The sequence below is a fragment of the Oncorhynchus clarkii genome, chromosome 26 (assembly GCF_045791955.1).
Source record: "Oncorhynchus clarkii lewisi isolate Uvic-CL-2024 chromosome 26, UVic_Ocla_1.0, whole genome shotgun sequence".
NCBI classification, from domain to species: Eukaryota; Metazoa; Chordata; class Actinopteri; order Salmoniformes; family Salmonidae; genus Oncorhynchus; species Oncorhynchus clarkii.
Window position 1 is genome coordinate 48,070,920 of NC_092172.1, and position 17,507 is coordinate 48,088,426.

Consider the following 17,507-nt stretch of genomic DNA (forward strand, 5'->3'; position numbering starts at 1 on the left):
CAAGGTGTCTGCTAATGGCCCACTCTGTAATAGGTCCAGGTTCAATTACAGTGTCTGCTAATGGCCCACTCTGTAATAGGTCCAGGTTCAATTACAGTGTCTGCTAATGGCCCACTCTGTAATAGGTCCAGGTTCAATCAAGGTGTCTGCTATTGGCCCACTCTGTAATAGGTCCAGGTTCAATCAAGGTGTCTGCTAACGGCCCACTCTGTAATAGGTCCAGGTTCAATTACAGTGTCTGCTAATGGCCCACTCTGTAATAGGTCCAGGTTCAATCAAGGTGTCTGCTATTGGCCCACTCTGTAATAGGTCCAGGTTCAATCAAGGTGTCTGCTAACGGCCCACTCTGTAATAGGTCCAGGTTCAATCAAGGTGTCTGCTATTGGCCCACTCTGTAATAGATCCAGGTTCAATTACAGTGTCTGCTAATGGCCCACTCTGTAATAGGTCCAGGTTCAATTACAGTGTCTGCTATTGGCCCACTCTGTAATAGGTCCAGGTTCAATCAAAGGTGTCTGCTAATGGCCCACTCTGTAATAGATCCAGGTTCAATTACAGTGTCTGCTAATGGCCCACTCTGTAATAGATCCAGGTTCAATTACAGTGTCTGCTAATGGCCCACTCTGTAATAGGTCCAGGTTCAATTACAGTGTCTGCTATTGGCCCACTCTGTAATAGGTCCAGGTTCAATTACAGTGTCTGCTAATGGCCCACTCTGTAATAGGTCCAGGTTCAATTACAGTGTCTGCTAATGGCCCACTCTGTAATAGGTCCAGGTTCAATTACAGTGTCTGCTATTGGCCCACTCTGTAATAGGTCCAGGTTCAATCAAAGGTGTCTGCTAATGGCCCACTCTGTAATAGATCCAGGTTCAATTACAGTGTCTGCTAATGGCCCACTCTGTAATAGATCCAGGTTCAATTACAGTGTCTGCTAATGGCCCACTCTGTAATAGGTCCAGGTTCAATTACAGTGTCTGCTATTGGCCCACTCTGTAATAGGCCCAGGTTCAATTACAGTGTCTGCTAATGGCCCACTCTGTAATAGGTCCAGGTTCAATTACAGTGTCTGCTAATGGCCCACTCTGTAATAGGTCCAGGTTCAATTACAGTGTCTGCTATTGGCCCACTCTGTAATAGGTCCAGGTTCAATCAAAGGTGTCTGCTATTGGCCCACTCTGTAATAGATCCAGGTTCAATTACAGTGTCTGCTATTGGCCCACTCTGTAATAGATCCAGGTTCAATTACAGTGTCTGCTATTGGCCCACTCTGTAATAGATCCAGGTTCAATCAAGGTGTCTGCTATTGGCCCACTCTGTAATAGGTCCAGGTTCAATCAAGGTGTCTGCTAACGGCCCACTCTGTAATAGGTCCAGGTTCAATTAAGGTGTCTGCTATTGGCCCACTCTGTAATAGATCCAGGTTCAATTACAGTGTCTGCTAATGGCCCACTCTGTAATAGGTCCAGGTTCAATCAAGGTGTCTGCTATTGGCCCACTCTGTAATAGGTCCAGGTTCAATCAAGGTGTCTGCTAACGGCCCACTCTGTAATAGGTCCAGGTTCAATCAAGGTGTCTGCTATTGGCCCACTCTGTAATAGGTCCAGGTTCAATCAAAGGTGTCTGCTATTGGCCCACTCTGTAATAGATCCAGGTTCAATTACAGTGTCTGCTAATGGCCCACTCTGTAATAGGTCCAGGTTCAATCAAGGTGTCTGCTATTGGCCCACTCTGTAATAGGTCCAGGTTCAATCAAGGTGTCTGCTAACGGCCCACTCTGTAATAGGTCCAGGTTCAATCAAGGTGTCTGCTATTGGCCCACTCTGTAATAGGTCCAGGTTCAATTACAGTGTCTGCTAATGGCCCACTCTGTAATAGGTCCAGGTTCAATCAAGGTGTCTGCTAATGGCCCACTCTGTAATAGGTCCAGGTTCAATCAAGGTGTCTGCTAATGGCCCACTCTGTAATAGGTCCAGGTTCAATTACAGTGTCTGCTAATGGCCCACTCTGTAATAGGTCCAGGTTCAATTACAGTGTCTGCTAATGGCCCACTCTGTAATAGGTCCAGGTTCAATCAAGGTGTCTGCTATTGGCCCACTCTGTAATAGGTCCAGGTTCAATCAAGGTGTCTGCTAACGGCCCACTCTGTAATAGGTCCAGGTTCAATCAAGGTGTCTGCTATTGGCCCACTCTGTAATAGGTCCAGGTTCAATCAAAGGTGTCTGCTATTGGCCCACTCTGTAATAGATCCAGGTTCAATTACAGTGTCTGCTAATGGCCCACTCTGTAATAGGTCCAGGTTCAATTACAGTGTCTGCTATTGGCCCACTCTGTAATAGGTCCAGGTTCAATCAAAGGTGTCTGCTAATGGCCCACTCTGTAATAGATCCAGGTTCAATTACAGTGTCTGCTAATGGCCCACTCTGTAATAGATCCAGGTTCAATTACAGTGTCTGCTAATGGCCCACTCTGTAATAGGTCCAGGTTCAATTACAGTGTCTGCTATTGGCCCACTCTGTAATAGGTCCAGGTTCAATTACAGTGTCTGCTAATGGCCCACTCTGTAATAGGTCCAGGTTCAATTACAGTGTCTGCTATTGGCCCACTCTGTAATAGGTCCAGGTTCAATCAAAGGTGTCTGCTATTGGCCCACTCTGTAATAGATCCAGGTTCAATTACAGTGTCTGCTATTGGCCCACTCTGTAATAGATCCAGGTTCAATTACAGTGTCTGCTAATGGCCCACTCTGTAATAGATCCAGGTTCAATCAAGGTGTCTGCTATTGGCCCACTCTGTAATAGGTCCAGGTTCAATCAAGGTGTCTGCTAACGGCCCACTCTGTAATAGGTCCAGGTTCAATTAAGGTGTCTGCTATTGGCCCACTCTGTAATAGATCCAGGTTCAATTACAGTGTCTGCTAATGGCCCACTCTGTAATAGGTCCAGGTTCAATCAAGGTGTCTGCTATTGGCCCACTCTGTAATAGGTCCAGGTTCAATCAAGGTGTCTGCTAACGGCCCACTCTGTAATAGGTCCAGGTTCAATCAAGGTGTCTGCTATTGGCCCACTCTGTAATAGGTCCAGGTTCAATCAAAGGTGTCTGCTATTGGCCCACTCTGTAATAGATCCAGGTTCAATTACAGTGTCTGCTAATGGCCCACTCTGTAATAGGTCCAGGTTCAATCAAGGTGTCTGCTATTGGCCCACTCTGTAATAGGTCCAGGTTCAATCAAGGTGTCTGCTAACGGCCCACTCTGTAATAGGTCCAGGTTCAATCAAGGTGTCTGCTATTGGCCCACTCTGTAATAGGTCCAGGTTCAATTACAGTGTCTGCTAATGGCCCACTCTGTAATAGGTCCAGGTTCAATCAAGGTGTCTGCTAATGGCCCACTCTGTAATAGGTCCAGGTTCAATCAAGGTGTCTGCTAATGGCCCACTCTGTAATAGGTCCAGGTTCAATTACAGTGTCTGCTAATGGCCCACTCTGTAATAGGTCCAGGTTCAATTACAGTGTCTGCTAATGGCCCACTCTGTAATAGGTCCAGGTTCAATCAAGGTGTCTGCTATTGGCCCACTCTGTAATAGGTCCAGGTTCAATCAAGGTGTCTGCTAACGGCCCACTCTGTAATAGGTCCAGGTTCAATCAAGGTGTCTGCTATTGGCCCACTCTGTAATAGGTCCAGGTTCAATCAAAGGTGTCTGCTATTGGCCCACTCTGTAATAGATCCAGGTTCAATTACAGTGTCTGCTAATGGCCCACTCTGTAATAAGTCCAGGTTCAATTACAGTGTCTGCTATTGGCCCACTCTGTAATAGGTCCAGGTTCAATCAAAGGTGTCTGCTAATGGCCCACTCTGTAATAGATCCAGGTTCAATTACAGTGTCTGCTAATGGCCCACTCTGTAATAGATCCAGGTTCAATTACAGTGTCTGCTAATGGCCCACTCTGTAATAGGTCCAGGTTCAATTACAGTGTCTGCTATTGGCCCACTCTGTAATAGGTCCAGGTTCAATTACAGTGTCTGCTAATGGCCCACTCTGTAATAGGTCCAGGTTCAATTACAGTGTCTGCTAATGGCCCACTCTGTAATAGGTCCAGGTTCAATTACAGTGTCTGCTATTGGCCCACTCTGTAATAGGTCCAGGTTCAATCAAAGGTGTCTGCTAATGGCCCACTCTGTAATAGATCCAGGTTCAATTACAGTGTCTGCTAATGGCCCACTCTGTAATAGATCCAGGTTCAATTACAGTGTCTGCTAATGGCCCACTCTGTAATAGGTCCAGGTTCAATTACAGTGTCTGCTATTGGCCCACTCTGTAATAGGTCCAGGTTCAATTACAGTGTCTGCTAATGGCCCACTCTGTAATAGGTCCAGGTTCAATTACAGTGTCTGCTAATGGCCCACTCTGTAATAGGTCCAGGTTCAATTACAGTGTCTGCTATTGGCCCACTCTGTAATAGGTCCAGGTTCAATCAAAGGTGTCTGCTATTGGCCCACTCTGTAATAGATCCAGGTTCAATTACAGTGTCTGCTATTGGCCCACTCTGTAATAGATCCAGGTTCAATCAAGGTGTCTGCTATTGGCCCACTCTGTAATAGGTCCAGGTTCAATCAAGGTGTCTGCTAACGGCCCACTCTGTAATAGGTCCAGGTTCAATTAAGGTGTCTGCTATTGGCCCACTCTGTAATAGATCCAGGTTCAATTACAGTGTCTGCTAATGGCCCACTCTGTAATAGGTCCAGGTTCAATCAAGGTGTCTGCTATTGGCCCACTCTGTAATAGGTCCAGGTTCAATCAAGGTGTCTGCTAACGGCCCACTCTGTAATAGGTCCAGGTTCAATCAAGGTGTCTTCTATTGGCCCACTCTGTAATAGGTCCAGGTTCAATCAAAGGTGTCTGCTATTGGCCCACTCTGTAATAGATCCAGGTTCAATTACAGTGTCTGCTAATGGCCCACTCTGTAATAGGTCCAGGTTCAATCAAAGGTGTCTGCTATTGGCCCACTCTGTAATAGATCCAGGTTCAATTACAGTGTCTGCTATTGGCCCACTCTGTAATAGATCCAGGTTCAATCAAGGTGTCTGCTATTGGCCCACTCTGTAATAGGTCCAGGTTCAATCAAGGTGTCTGCTAACGGCCCACTCTGTAATAGGTCCAGGTTCAATTAAGGTGTCTGCTATTGGCCCACTCTGTAATAGATCCAGGTTCAATTACAGTGTCTGCTAATGGCCCACTCTGTAATAGGTCCAGGTTCAATCAAGGTGTCTGCTATTGGCCCACTCTGTAATAGGTCCAGGTTCAATCAAGGTGTCTGCTAACGGCCCACTCTGTAATAGGTCCAGGTTCAATCAAGGTGTCTTCTATTGGCCCACTCTGTAATAGGTCCAGGTTCAATCAAAGGTGTCTGCTATTGGCCCACTCTGTAATAGATCCAGGTTCAATTACAGTGTCTGCTAATGGCCCACTCTGTAATAGGTCCAGGTTCAATCAAGGTGTCTGCTATTGGCCCACTCTGTAATAGGTCCAGGTTCAATCAAGGTGTCTGCTAACGGCCCACTCTGTAATAGGTCCAGGTTCAATCAAGGTGTCTGCTATTGGCCCACTCTGTAATAGGTCCAGGTTCAATCAAGGTGTCTGCTAACGGCCCACTCTGTAATAGGTCCAGGTTCAATCAAGGTGTCTGCTATTGGCCCACTCTGTAATAGGTCCAGGTTCAATCAAAGGTGTCTGCTATTGGCCCACTCTGTAATAGGTCCAGGTTCAATTACAGTGTCTGCTATTGGCCCACTCTGTAATAGGTCCAGGTTCAATCAAAGGTGTCTGCTAATGGCCCACTCTGTAATAGATCCAGGTTCAATTACAGTGTCTGCTAATGGCCCACTCTGTAATAGGTCCAGGTTCAATTACAGTGTCTGCTAATGGCCCACTCTGTAATAGGTCCAGGTTCAATTACAGTGTCTGCTATTGGCCCACTCTGTAATAGGTCCAGGTTCAATTACAGTGTCTGCTAATGGCCCACTCTGTAATAGGTCCAGGTTCAATTACAGTGTCTGCTAATGGCCCACTCTGTAATAGGTCCAGGTTCAATTACAGTGTCTGCTATTGGCCCACTCTGTAATAGGTCCAGGTTCAATCAAAGGTGTCTGCTATTGGCCCACTCTGTAATAGATCCAGGTTCAATTACAGTGTCTGCTATTGGCCCACTCTGTAATAGATCCAGGTTCAATTACAGTGTCTGCTATTGGCCCACTCTGTAATAGATCCAGGTTCAATCAAGGTGTCTGCTATTGGCCCACTCTGTAATAGGTCCAGGTTCAATCAAGGTGTCTGCTAACGGCCCACTCTGTAATAGGTCCAGGTTCAATTAAAGTGTCTGCTAATGACCCACTCTGTAATAGGTCCAGGTTCAATTACAGTGTCTGCTAATGGCCCACTCTGTAATAGGTCCAGGCTCAGCCGGAGCCTGCTCCCAGTGGACACAATGCAGACCTGAACGCCGGGTCCACTCCTAGTGGCGCAGCGCCCTCGCCCGTGTGCCAGGAGGAAGTTGAGATGAGGGCGGCACTGCAGTTCCTGATGCGTCACATGGTCAAGCGGGCCGTGATGAGGTCACCCATCAAGCGGGCGTTAGGATTGGCCGATTTGGAGAGGGCTCAGGCCATGATCTATAAATTGGTGGTCAGCGGGCTGCTGGACGAACACTGCAGTGGGGGCAAGTCCAGACCTGGTGAGTAACACTGAGGGAAGTAACATGTTGTTTGTTAGGGAAGGCTTTTCCATCTCTGGCCCTGGACTGGGGTCTTCCTGGGGTCTTCCTGGGGCCCTCCTGGGGTCTTCCTGGGGCCTTCCTGGGGTCTTCCTGGGGTCTTCCTGGGGTTTTCCTGGGGCCCTCCTGGGGCCTTCATGGGGTCTTCCTGGGTCCTTCCTGGGGCCCTCCTGGGGTCTTCCTGGGGTCTAAACATATATTGATGTGGTTGACAACACATCCAGGATTACAAGCTAGCTAGCTACTTACCTTGAAGGCTTCTCAGTCGATCTGATGTTGTAACGTGTCAAGAAATTTAAAGAGAAAAAAAACTCTGTACTAACTCTGTTCTAACTCTGTAACTCTGTTCTAACTCTGTTCTATCTCTGTACTAACTCTGTTCTAACTCTGTTCTAACTCTGATCTAACTCTGATCTAACTCTGATCTAACTCTGATCTAACTCTGTAACTCTGTTCTAACTCTGTTCTAACTCTGTAACTCTGTACTAACTCTGTACTAACTCTGTACTAACTCTGTACTAACTCTGTACTAATTCTGTACTAACTCTGTTCTAACTCTGTTCTAACTCTGTACTAACTCTGTACTAACTCTGTTCTAACCCTGTAACTCTGTACTAAGTGTGTGTGGTCTCTCTTCCGGTGTGTTAGCTGACCCAGAGTGTGAGGAGGGTGTGCAGGGAGAGCAGCAGGCTCAGACCCCCATCACCACCAGCCCCTCTGCCTCCAGCACCACCTCCTTCATGAGCTCCTCTCTGGAGGACACGACCACAGCCACTACACCTGTTACTGACACAGAGACTGTCCCTGCCTCAGAGTCCCCTGGGGTCATGCCTCTTAGCCTGCTCAGGTAAATAGAACCTCTATATACACACACACACACACACACACACACACACACACACACACACACACACACTGTGGATACCTTTTAAAGTCAAGCCATGTCTCGTCTTCACAGGCAGATGTTCTCAAGCTACCCAACCACCACTCTGCTGCCAACGCGTCGTGCCCAGACGCCCCCGGTGTCTTCTCTCCCCACGTCTCCCTCTGATGAGGTGGGCCGGAGACAGAGCCTCTCCTCCCCTGAGACCCAGACCTCCAGACCAGCCAACAGGACAGGGACATGTATGTACTACACACATAGACACAGAGCCTCTCCTCCCCTGAGACCCAGACCTCCAGACCAGCCAACAGGACCGGGACATGTATGTACTACACACATAGACACAGAGCCTCTCCTCCCCTGAGACCCAGACCTCCAGACCAGCCAACAGGACAGGGACATGTATGTACTACACACACACACACACACACACACACACACACACACACACACACACACACATATATAGACACAGAGCCTCTCCTCCCCTGAGACCCAGACCTCCAGACCATGGTAACATCCTGTTTGTCTCTGTATGTGATGGTAACATCCTGTTTGTCTCTGTATGTGATGGTAAAATCCTGTTTGTCTCTCTATGTGATGGTAACATCCTGTTTGTCTCTGTATGTGATGGTAACATCCAGTTGGTCTCTGTATGTGATGGTAACATCCTGTTTGTCTCTGTATGTGATGGTAACATCCTGTTTGTCTCTGTATGTGATGGTAACATCCTGTTTGTCTCTGTATGTGATGGTAACGTCCTGTTTGTCTCTGTATGTGATGGTAACATCCTGTTTGTCTCTGTATGTGATGGTAACATCCTGTTTGTCTCTGTATGTGATGGTAACATCCTGTTTGTCTCTGTATGTGATGGTAACATCCTGTTTGTCTCTGTATGTGATGGTAACTTCCTGTCCTCTAATTATTGTCCTCTCTAGCCCTGTCGGACCCCAGCAGCAGACTGTCCACCTCCCCTCCCCCCCCGGCCATCGCTGTGCCCCTCCTGGAGATGGGCTTCTCTCTGAGGCAGATCACCAAGGCTCTGGAGGCTACAGGGACAGGTACACACGTCACTCACTATACACTACCTCATACCAAGACTACAGGTACAGACTTCTCTATACATTACCTCATACCAAGACTACAGGTACAGACTTCACTCACTATACACTACCTCATACCAAGACTACAGGTACAGACTTCACTCACTATACACTACCTCATACCAAGACTACAGGTACAGACTTCACTACATTACCTCATACCAAGACTACAGGTACAGACTTCACTACACTACCTCATACCAAGACTACAGGTACAGACTTCACTATACATTACCTCATACCAAGACTACAGGTACAGACTTCACTATACACTACCTCATACCAAGACTACAGGTACAGACTTCTCTATACACTACCTCATACCAAGACTACAGGTACAGACTTCACTATACACTACCTCATACCAAGACTACAGGTACAGACTTCTCTATACATTACCTCATACCAAGACTACAGGTGCAGACTTCACTGTACACTACCTCATACCAAGACTACAGGTACAGACTTCTCTATACATTACCTCATACCAAGACTACAGGTACAGACTTCACTGTACACTACCTCATACCAAGACTACAGGTACAGACTTCACTACATTACCTTATACCAAGACTACAGGTACAGACTTCACTACATTACCTCATACCAAGACTACAGGTACAGACTTCACTACATTACCTCATACCAAGACTACAGGTACAGACTTCACTACACTACCTCATACCAAGACTACAGGTACAGACTTCACTACATTACCTCATACCAAGACTACAGGTACAGACTTCTCTATACACTACCTCATACCAAGACTACAGGTACAGACTTCTCTATACACTACCTCATACCAAGACTACAGGTACAGACTTCTCTATACACTACCTCATACCAAGACTACAGGTACAGACTTCACTACATTACCTCATACCAAGACTACAGGTACAGACTTCACTACATTACCTCATACCAAGACTACAGGTACAGACTTCAAGTCAAATGTTATTGGTCACATACACATGGTTAGCAGATGTTAAAGCGAGCGTAGCGAAATGCTTGTGCTTCTAGTTCTGACAATGCAGTAACAACCAATGAGTAATCTAACAATTCCACAATAACTACCTAATAAACACAAGTCTAAGTAAAGAAATTAATAAGAATATGTACATAAAGATATATGAATGAGTGATGGTACAGAACGGCATAGGCAAGATGCAGTAGATGGTATAGAGTACAGTATATACATATGAGATGAGTAATGTAGGGTATGTAAACATTATATAAATGGCGTAGTTTAAAGTGGCTAGTGATACATTTATTACATAGAGATGCAGTAGATGGTATAGAGTACAGTATATACATATGAGATGAGTAATGTAGGGTATGTAAACATATAAATGGCGTAGTTTAAAGTGGCTAGTGATACATTTATTACATAGAGATACAGTAGATGGTATAGAGTACAGTATATACATATGAGATGAGTAATGTAGGGCATGTAAACATTATTAAAGTGACTAGTGATCCATTTATTAAAGTGGCCAATGATATCAGGTCTGTATGTTGGCTGCAGCCTCTCTATGTTAGTGATGGCTGTTTGACAGTCTGATGGGACCGCCGAGTGTTGTAGTGTGTAAAAATCACCTGTCCTCGGTTGAAACACTCACTACCGAGTTCCAAACTGCCTCTGGAGGCAACGTCAGCACGAGAACTGTTCGTCGGGAGCTTCATGAAATGGGTTTCAATGGCCATGCAGCAGCACACAAGCCTAAGATCACCATGCACAATGACAAGCGTCGGCTGGAGTGGTGTAAAGCTCACCGCCATTGCACCCTGGAGCAGTGGAAACACGTTCTCTAGAGTGATGAATCACGCTTCACCATCTGGCAGTCCGACTGACAAATCTGGTTTTGGCGGATGACAGGAGAACGCGAACCTGCATGCATAGTGCCAACTGTAAAGTTTGGTGGAGGAGGAATAATGGTCTGGGGCTGTTTTTCATGGTTCGGACTAGGCTCCTCAGTTCCAGTGAAGGGGAATCTTAATGCTACAGCATACGAGGATATTCTAGACTATTCTGTGCTTCCAACAAGTTTGGGGAAGGCCGTTTCCTGTTTCACCCCCCCATGGTAGCCCAACACTCTAACCTCGTGGCTACCTGCTCCCCCCCCCCCCCCCCGTTAGCAGCAAAACTGATGTTTATTTCACCAACAGTATGTCATCAGTTCCTATCCCCCCCCCCCCCCCCGTTAGAACCAACAGTATGTCATCAGTTCCTATCCCCCCCCCCCATTAGCACCAACAGTATGTCACCAGTTCCTATCCCCCCCCCCCCGTTAGCAGCAAAACTGATGTTTATTTCACCAACAGTATGTCATCAGTTCCTATCCCCCCCCCCCCCCCGTTAGCACCAACAGTATGTCATCAGTTCCTATCCCCCCCCCCGTTAGCACCAACAGTATGTCATCAGTTCCTATCCCCCCCCCCGTTAGCACCAACAGTATGTCATCAGTTCCTATCCCCCCCCCCCCCCGTTAGCACCAACAGTATGTCATCAGTTCCTATCCCCTCCCCCCCCCCCCCCCGTTAGCAGCAAAACTGATGTTTATTTCACCAACAGTATGTCATCAGTTCCTATCCCCCCCCCCCCCCGTTAGCACCAACAGTATGTCATCAGTTCCTATCCCCCCCCCCCCCCCGTTAGCACCAACAGTATGTCATCAGTTCCTATCCCCCCCCCCCCCATTAGAACCAACAGTATGTCATCAGTTCCTATCCCCCCCCCCCCGTTAGCACCAACAGTATGTCATCAGTTCCTATCCCCCCCCCCCCGTTAGCACCAACAGTATGTCATCAGTTCCTATCCCCCCCCCCCGTTAGCACCAACAGTATGTCATCAGTTCCTATCCCCCCCCCCCCGTTAGCACCAACAGTATGTCATCAGTTCCTATCCCCCCCGTTAGCACCAACAGTATGTCATCAGTTCCTATCCCCCCCCCCCCGTTAGCACCAACAGTATGTCATCAGTTCCTATCCCCCCCCCCGTTAGCACCAACAGTATGTCATCAGTTCCTATCCCCCCCCCCGTTAGCAGCAAAACTGATGTTTATTTCACCAACAGTATGTCATCAGTTCCTATCCCCCCCCCCCAGGTACTCGTGGCGAGGCCGATGCCCAGAACATCACGGTACTGGCTATGTGGATGATAGAACACCCCGGAACAGAGGAGGACGAGGATGACAGTCACTCTAGAGGACAGGGGTCAGACAGCTCCTCGTGCCCAGGGGCCACAGCCTCGGGAGGGGGTAAGAGTCTGGAGAGGAGCTACCTACACTCCCCTGGAGATATGCCCAACGCTGACTCAGCAGACATGGAGGAGGGCTTCAGCGAGAGGTACAGTAACTGAAGCTGTTGTAGAGGACAGCCCCTCGGGGTCAGATATGCCTGTCTCCAGTCTTCTGTTACACATAGTGTGTGCTTAGTAGTACTCCCTGACGAAGGCAGCCGGAGGTTTTTAAACTTTGTTTCCGTTGAACATGCCATACAAAATAAAGGCATTTTAATGAATTATATGAGGAGTGCCTTGGTCCTCTGGTCTTTTTGGTGCTTAGTAGCACTTGGATAAAACTGCTGTAGATTCAGTATTCAGTAGAACACATGCAGTACAGTGTATACAGTATATATGCAGTACAGTATATATGTATTACAGTACAGTATATATATATATATATATATATATATATATATATGTGTATTACAGTACAGTGTATATATATATATATATATATATATATATATATATGTATTACAGTACAGTATATATGCAGTACAGTATATATGTATTACAGTACAGTACAGTATATATATATATATGTATTACAGTACGTCCTGCTACAGAGCTGAAAGAGTCAGGGATGCCGTCTATTCTGTTTGCTATTGAAGTACTAGTTGTCATTGAAACCAATATTAGATCATCTCTTTCCATGTTTGTGATTTGTGTGAGGGCTGTGTTTGTGTGCCTGCAGTCCAGAGGGGCTGGACCAGGACAGTGCCTCTGCCTCCGCTGGTCCAACCCCCAGAGGGCGCTCTGCTGTCAGCAGGAAACATCGCTTTGACCTGGCTGCTAGGACACTGCTGGCCCGCGCTGGTGAGACTCTTTCTCTGTCTCTCTCTCTCTGTCTCTCTCTCTGTCTCTCTCTCTCTCTGCCTCTGTTTCTCTCTGGGTCTCTGTCTCTCTGTCTCTCTCTCTCTGTGTGTTTCTCTCTCTCTCTCTCTCGCTCTCTCTCTGTGTCTCTGTCTCTCTCTCTGTCTCTCTCTCTCTCTCTCTCTCTCTGAATCTTTCTCTCTCTTTCTGTCTCTCTGTGTCTCTCTCTCTGTCTCTCTCTCTCTGTTTCTATATCTCTGTCTCTCTCTCTCTGTTTCTATATCTCTGTCTCTCTGTGTCTCTCTCTCTGTGTGTCTTTGTCTCTCTCTCGCTGTCTCTCTGTGTGTCTCTCTGTCTCTCTCTCTTTCTCTATGTCTCGCGCTCTCTGTCTCGCGCTGGTGAGACTCTCTGTCTCTCTCTCTGTCTGTCTGTCTGTCTGTCTGTCTCTCTGTCTGTCTGTCTGTCTCTCTCTCTGTCTCTCTCTCTCTCTGTCTCTCTCTCTTTCTCTCTGTCTCGCGCTGGTGAGACTCTCTGTCTCTCTCTCTGTCTCTCTGTCTGTCTCTCTCTCTCTCTCTCTCTCTCTCTCTCTCTCAATCTCTCTCTCTAATAGGGAGCCAATTTGCAGCAGACATATAGTAATATGTTTGGAACATCAACTTGCAATAAACAGCACTGAATCACAATACATATAGAATCATGAGAATCACAATAAATATGGTATCGACATCTAAGTATGGGGATAATATGGTATGGTGATAATATGGTATGGTGAGGTCTCTCAGTATGGTGATAATATGGTATGGTGATAATATGGTATGGTGATAATATGGTATGGTGAGGTCTCTCAGTATGGTGATAATATGGTATGGTGAGGTCTCTCAGTATGGTGATAATATGGTATGGTGATAATATGGTATGGTGAGGTCTCTCAGTATGGTGATAATATGGTATGGTGATAATATGGTATGGTGGTAATATGGTATGGTGATAATATGGTATGGTGATAATATGGTATGGTGGTAATATGGTATGGTGGTAATATGGTATGGTGGTAATATGGTATGGTGGTAATATGGTATGGTGGTAATATGGTATGGTGAGGTCTCTCAGTATGGTGATAATATGGTATGGTGAGGTCTCTCAGTATGGTGATAATATGGTATGGTGATAATATGGTATGGTGAGGTCTCTCAGTATGGTGATAATATGGTATGGTGATAATATGGTATGGTGGTAATATGGTATGGTGAGGTCTCTCAGTATGGTGATAATATGGTGTGGTGGTAATATGGTATGGTGATAATATGGTATGGTGAGGTCCCTCAGTATGGTGATGATATGGTATTGGGAGGTCCCATCCGTCTCTCCTCTCTAGCTGGTCTGTACCGCTCTGTGCCCACCAAAGATATGGTTCAACCCTACAGCAGAACCCTGGAGCTCTGTGTCACTAACCTTCTATACTATTCTAACATATACCCTCTCCTCTATTCTATTCTATTCTAACATATACCCTCTCCTCTATACTATTCTAACATATACCCTATATATATATATATATGGTGATAATATGGTATGGTGATAATATGGTATGGTGAGGTCTCTCAGTATGGTGATAATATGGTATGGTGGTAATATGGTATGGTGGTAATATGGTATGGTGATAATATGGTATGGTGAGGTCTCTCAGTATGGTGATAATATGGTATGGTGAGGTCTCAGTATGGTGATAATATGGTATGGTGAGGTCTCTCAGTATGGTGATAATATGGTATGGTGATAATATGGTATGGTGATAATATGGTATGGTGAGGTCTCTCAGTATGGTGATAATATGGTATGGTGAGGTCCCTCAGTATGGTGATAATATGGTATGATGATAATATGGTATGGTGGTAATATGGTATGGTGATAATATGGTATGGTGAGGTATCTCAGTATGGTAATAATATGGTGTGGTGATAATATGGTATGGTGAGGTCTCTCAGTATGGTGATAATATGGTATGGTGAGGTCTCAGTATGGTGATAATATGGTATGGTGAGGTCTCTCAGTATGGTGATAATATGGTATGGTGAGGTCTCTCAGTATGGTGATAATATGGTATGGTGGTAATATGGTATGGTGGTAATATGGTATGGTGATAATATGGTATGGTGATAATATGGTATGGTGATAATATGGTATGGTGAGGTCTCTCAGTATCGTGATAATATGATATGGTGAGGTCTCTCAGTATGGTGATAATATGGTATGGTGAGGTCTCTCAGTATGGTGATAATATGGTATGGTGGTAATATGGTATGGTGGTAATATGGTATGGTGATAATATGGTATGGTGATAATATGGTATGGTGATAATATGGTATGGTGAGGTCTCAGTATGGTGATAATATGGTATGGTGATAATATGGTATGGTGAGGTCTCTCAGTATGGTGATAATATGGTATGGTGAGGTCTCTCAGTATGGTGATAATATGGTATGGTGAGGTCTCTCAGTATGGTGATAATATGGTATGGTGATAATATGGTATGGTGATAATATGGTATGGTGAGGTCTCTCAGTATGGTGATAATATGGTATGGTGATAATATGGTATGTTGATAATATGGTATGGTGATAATTTGGTATGGTGATAATATGGTATGGTGAGGTCTCTCAGTATGGTGATAATATGGTATGGTGATAATATGCTATGGTGAGGTCTCTCAGTATGGTGATAATATGGTATGGTGGTAATATGGTATGGTGATAATATGCTATGGTGAGGTCTCTCAGTATGGGATAATATGGTATGGTGATAATATGGTATGGTGATAATATGGCATGGTGATAATATGGTATGGTGATAATATGGTATGGTGGTAATATGGTGTGGTGTGAGGTCTCTCAGTATGGTGATAATATGGTATGGTGGTAATATGGTATGGTGTGATGTCTCTCAGTATGGTGATAATATGGTATGGTGATAATATGGTATGGTGATAATATGGTATGGTGGTAATATGGTATGGTGAGGTCTCTCAGTATGGTGATAATATGGTATGGTGGTAATATGGTATGGTGATAATATGGTATGGTGATAATATGGTATGGTGATAATATGGTATGGTGAGGTCTCAGCATGGTGATAATATGGTATGGTGATAATATGGTATGGTGATAATATGGTATGGTGAGGTCTCAGTATGGTGATAATATGGTATGGTGAGGTCTCAGTATGGTGATAATATGGTATGGTGATAATATGGTATGGTGATAATATGGTATGGTGAGGTCTCAGTATGGTGATAATATGGTATGGTGATAATATGGTATGGTGGTAATATGGTATGGTGAGGTCTCTCAGTATGGTGATAATATGGTATGGTGGTAATATGGTATGGTGATAATATGGTATGGTGGTAATATGGTATGGTGAGGTCTCTCAGTATGGTGATAATATGGTATGGTGAGGTCTCTCAGTATGATGATAATATGGTATGGTGATAATATGGTATGGTGAGGTCTCTCAGTATGGTGATAATATGGTATGGTGATAATATGGTATGGTGGTAATATGGTATGGTGAGGTCTCTCAGTATGGTGATAATATGGTATGGTGGTAATATGGTATGGTGATAATATGGTATGGTGAGGTCCCTCAGTATGGTGATGATATGGTATTGGGAGGTCCCATCCGTCTCTCCTCTCTAGCTGGTCTGTACCGCTCTGTGCCCACCAAAGATATGGTTCAACCCTACAGCAGAACCCTGGAGCTCTGTGTCACTAACCTTCTATACTATTCTAACATATACCCTCTCCTCTATTCTATTCTATTCTAACATATACCCTCTCCTCTATACTATTCTAACATATACCCACTCCTCTATTCTATTCTAACATATACCCTCTCCTCTATTCTATTCTAACATATACCCTCTCCTCTATACTCTTCTAACATATACCCTCTCCTCTATTCTAACATATACCCTCTCATCTATTCTATTCTAACATATACCCTCTCATCTATTCTATTCTAACATATACCCTCTCCTCTATTCTATTCTAACATATACCCTCTCCTCTATAATATTCTAACATATAACCTCTCCTCTATTCTATTCTAACATATACCCTCTCCTCTATTCTATTCTAACATATACCCTCTCCTCTATTCTATTCTATTCTAACATATACCCTCTCCTCTATTCTATTATATTCTAACATATACCCTCTCCTCTATTCTATTCTATTCTAACATATACCCTCTCCTCTATACTATTCTAACATATACCCTCTCCTCTATTCTATTCTAACATAAACCCTCTCATCTATTCTATTCTAACATATACCCTCTCCTCTATAATATTCTAACATATAACCTCTCCTCTATTCTATTCTAACATATACCCTCTCCTCTATTCTATTCTAACATATACCCTCTCCTCTATTCTATTCTAACATATACCCTCTCCTCTCCTCTATTCTATTCTAACATATACCCTCTCCTCTATTCTATTCTATCATATACCCTCTCCTCTATTCTATTCTAACATATACCCTCTCCTCTATTCTATTCTAACATATACCCTCTCCTCTATAATATTCTAACATATAACCTCTCCTCTATTCTATTCTAACATATACCCTCTCCTCTATTCTATTCTAACATAT

The 17,507-nt window shown here is 44.7% G+C and overlaps 1 protein-coding gene across 1 annotated transcript in view; it reads left to right on the forward strand.

Moving 5' to 3' along the window:
- Positions 1-17,507, forward strand: part of LOC139385215 (probable E3 ubiquitin-protein ligase HERC1) — a 230,863-nt gene that overhangs the window by 120,553 nt on the left and 92,803 nt on the right. The window contains exons 43-48 of the mRNA XM_071130328.1: positions 6,446-6,728; positions 7,416-7,614; positions 7,726-7,892; positions 8,589-8,711; positions 11,861-12,101; positions 12,734-12,855. Of these exons, the coding sequence (XP_070986429.1) occupies positions 6,446-6,728; positions 7,416-7,614; positions 7,726-7,892; positions 8,589-8,711; positions 11,861-12,101; positions 12,734-12,855 (1,135 nt within the window). The remainder of the gene's footprint in view (positions 1-6,445; positions 6,729-7,415; positions 7,615-7,725; positions 7,893-8,588; positions 8,712-11,860; positions 12,102-12,733; positions 12,856-17,507) is intronic.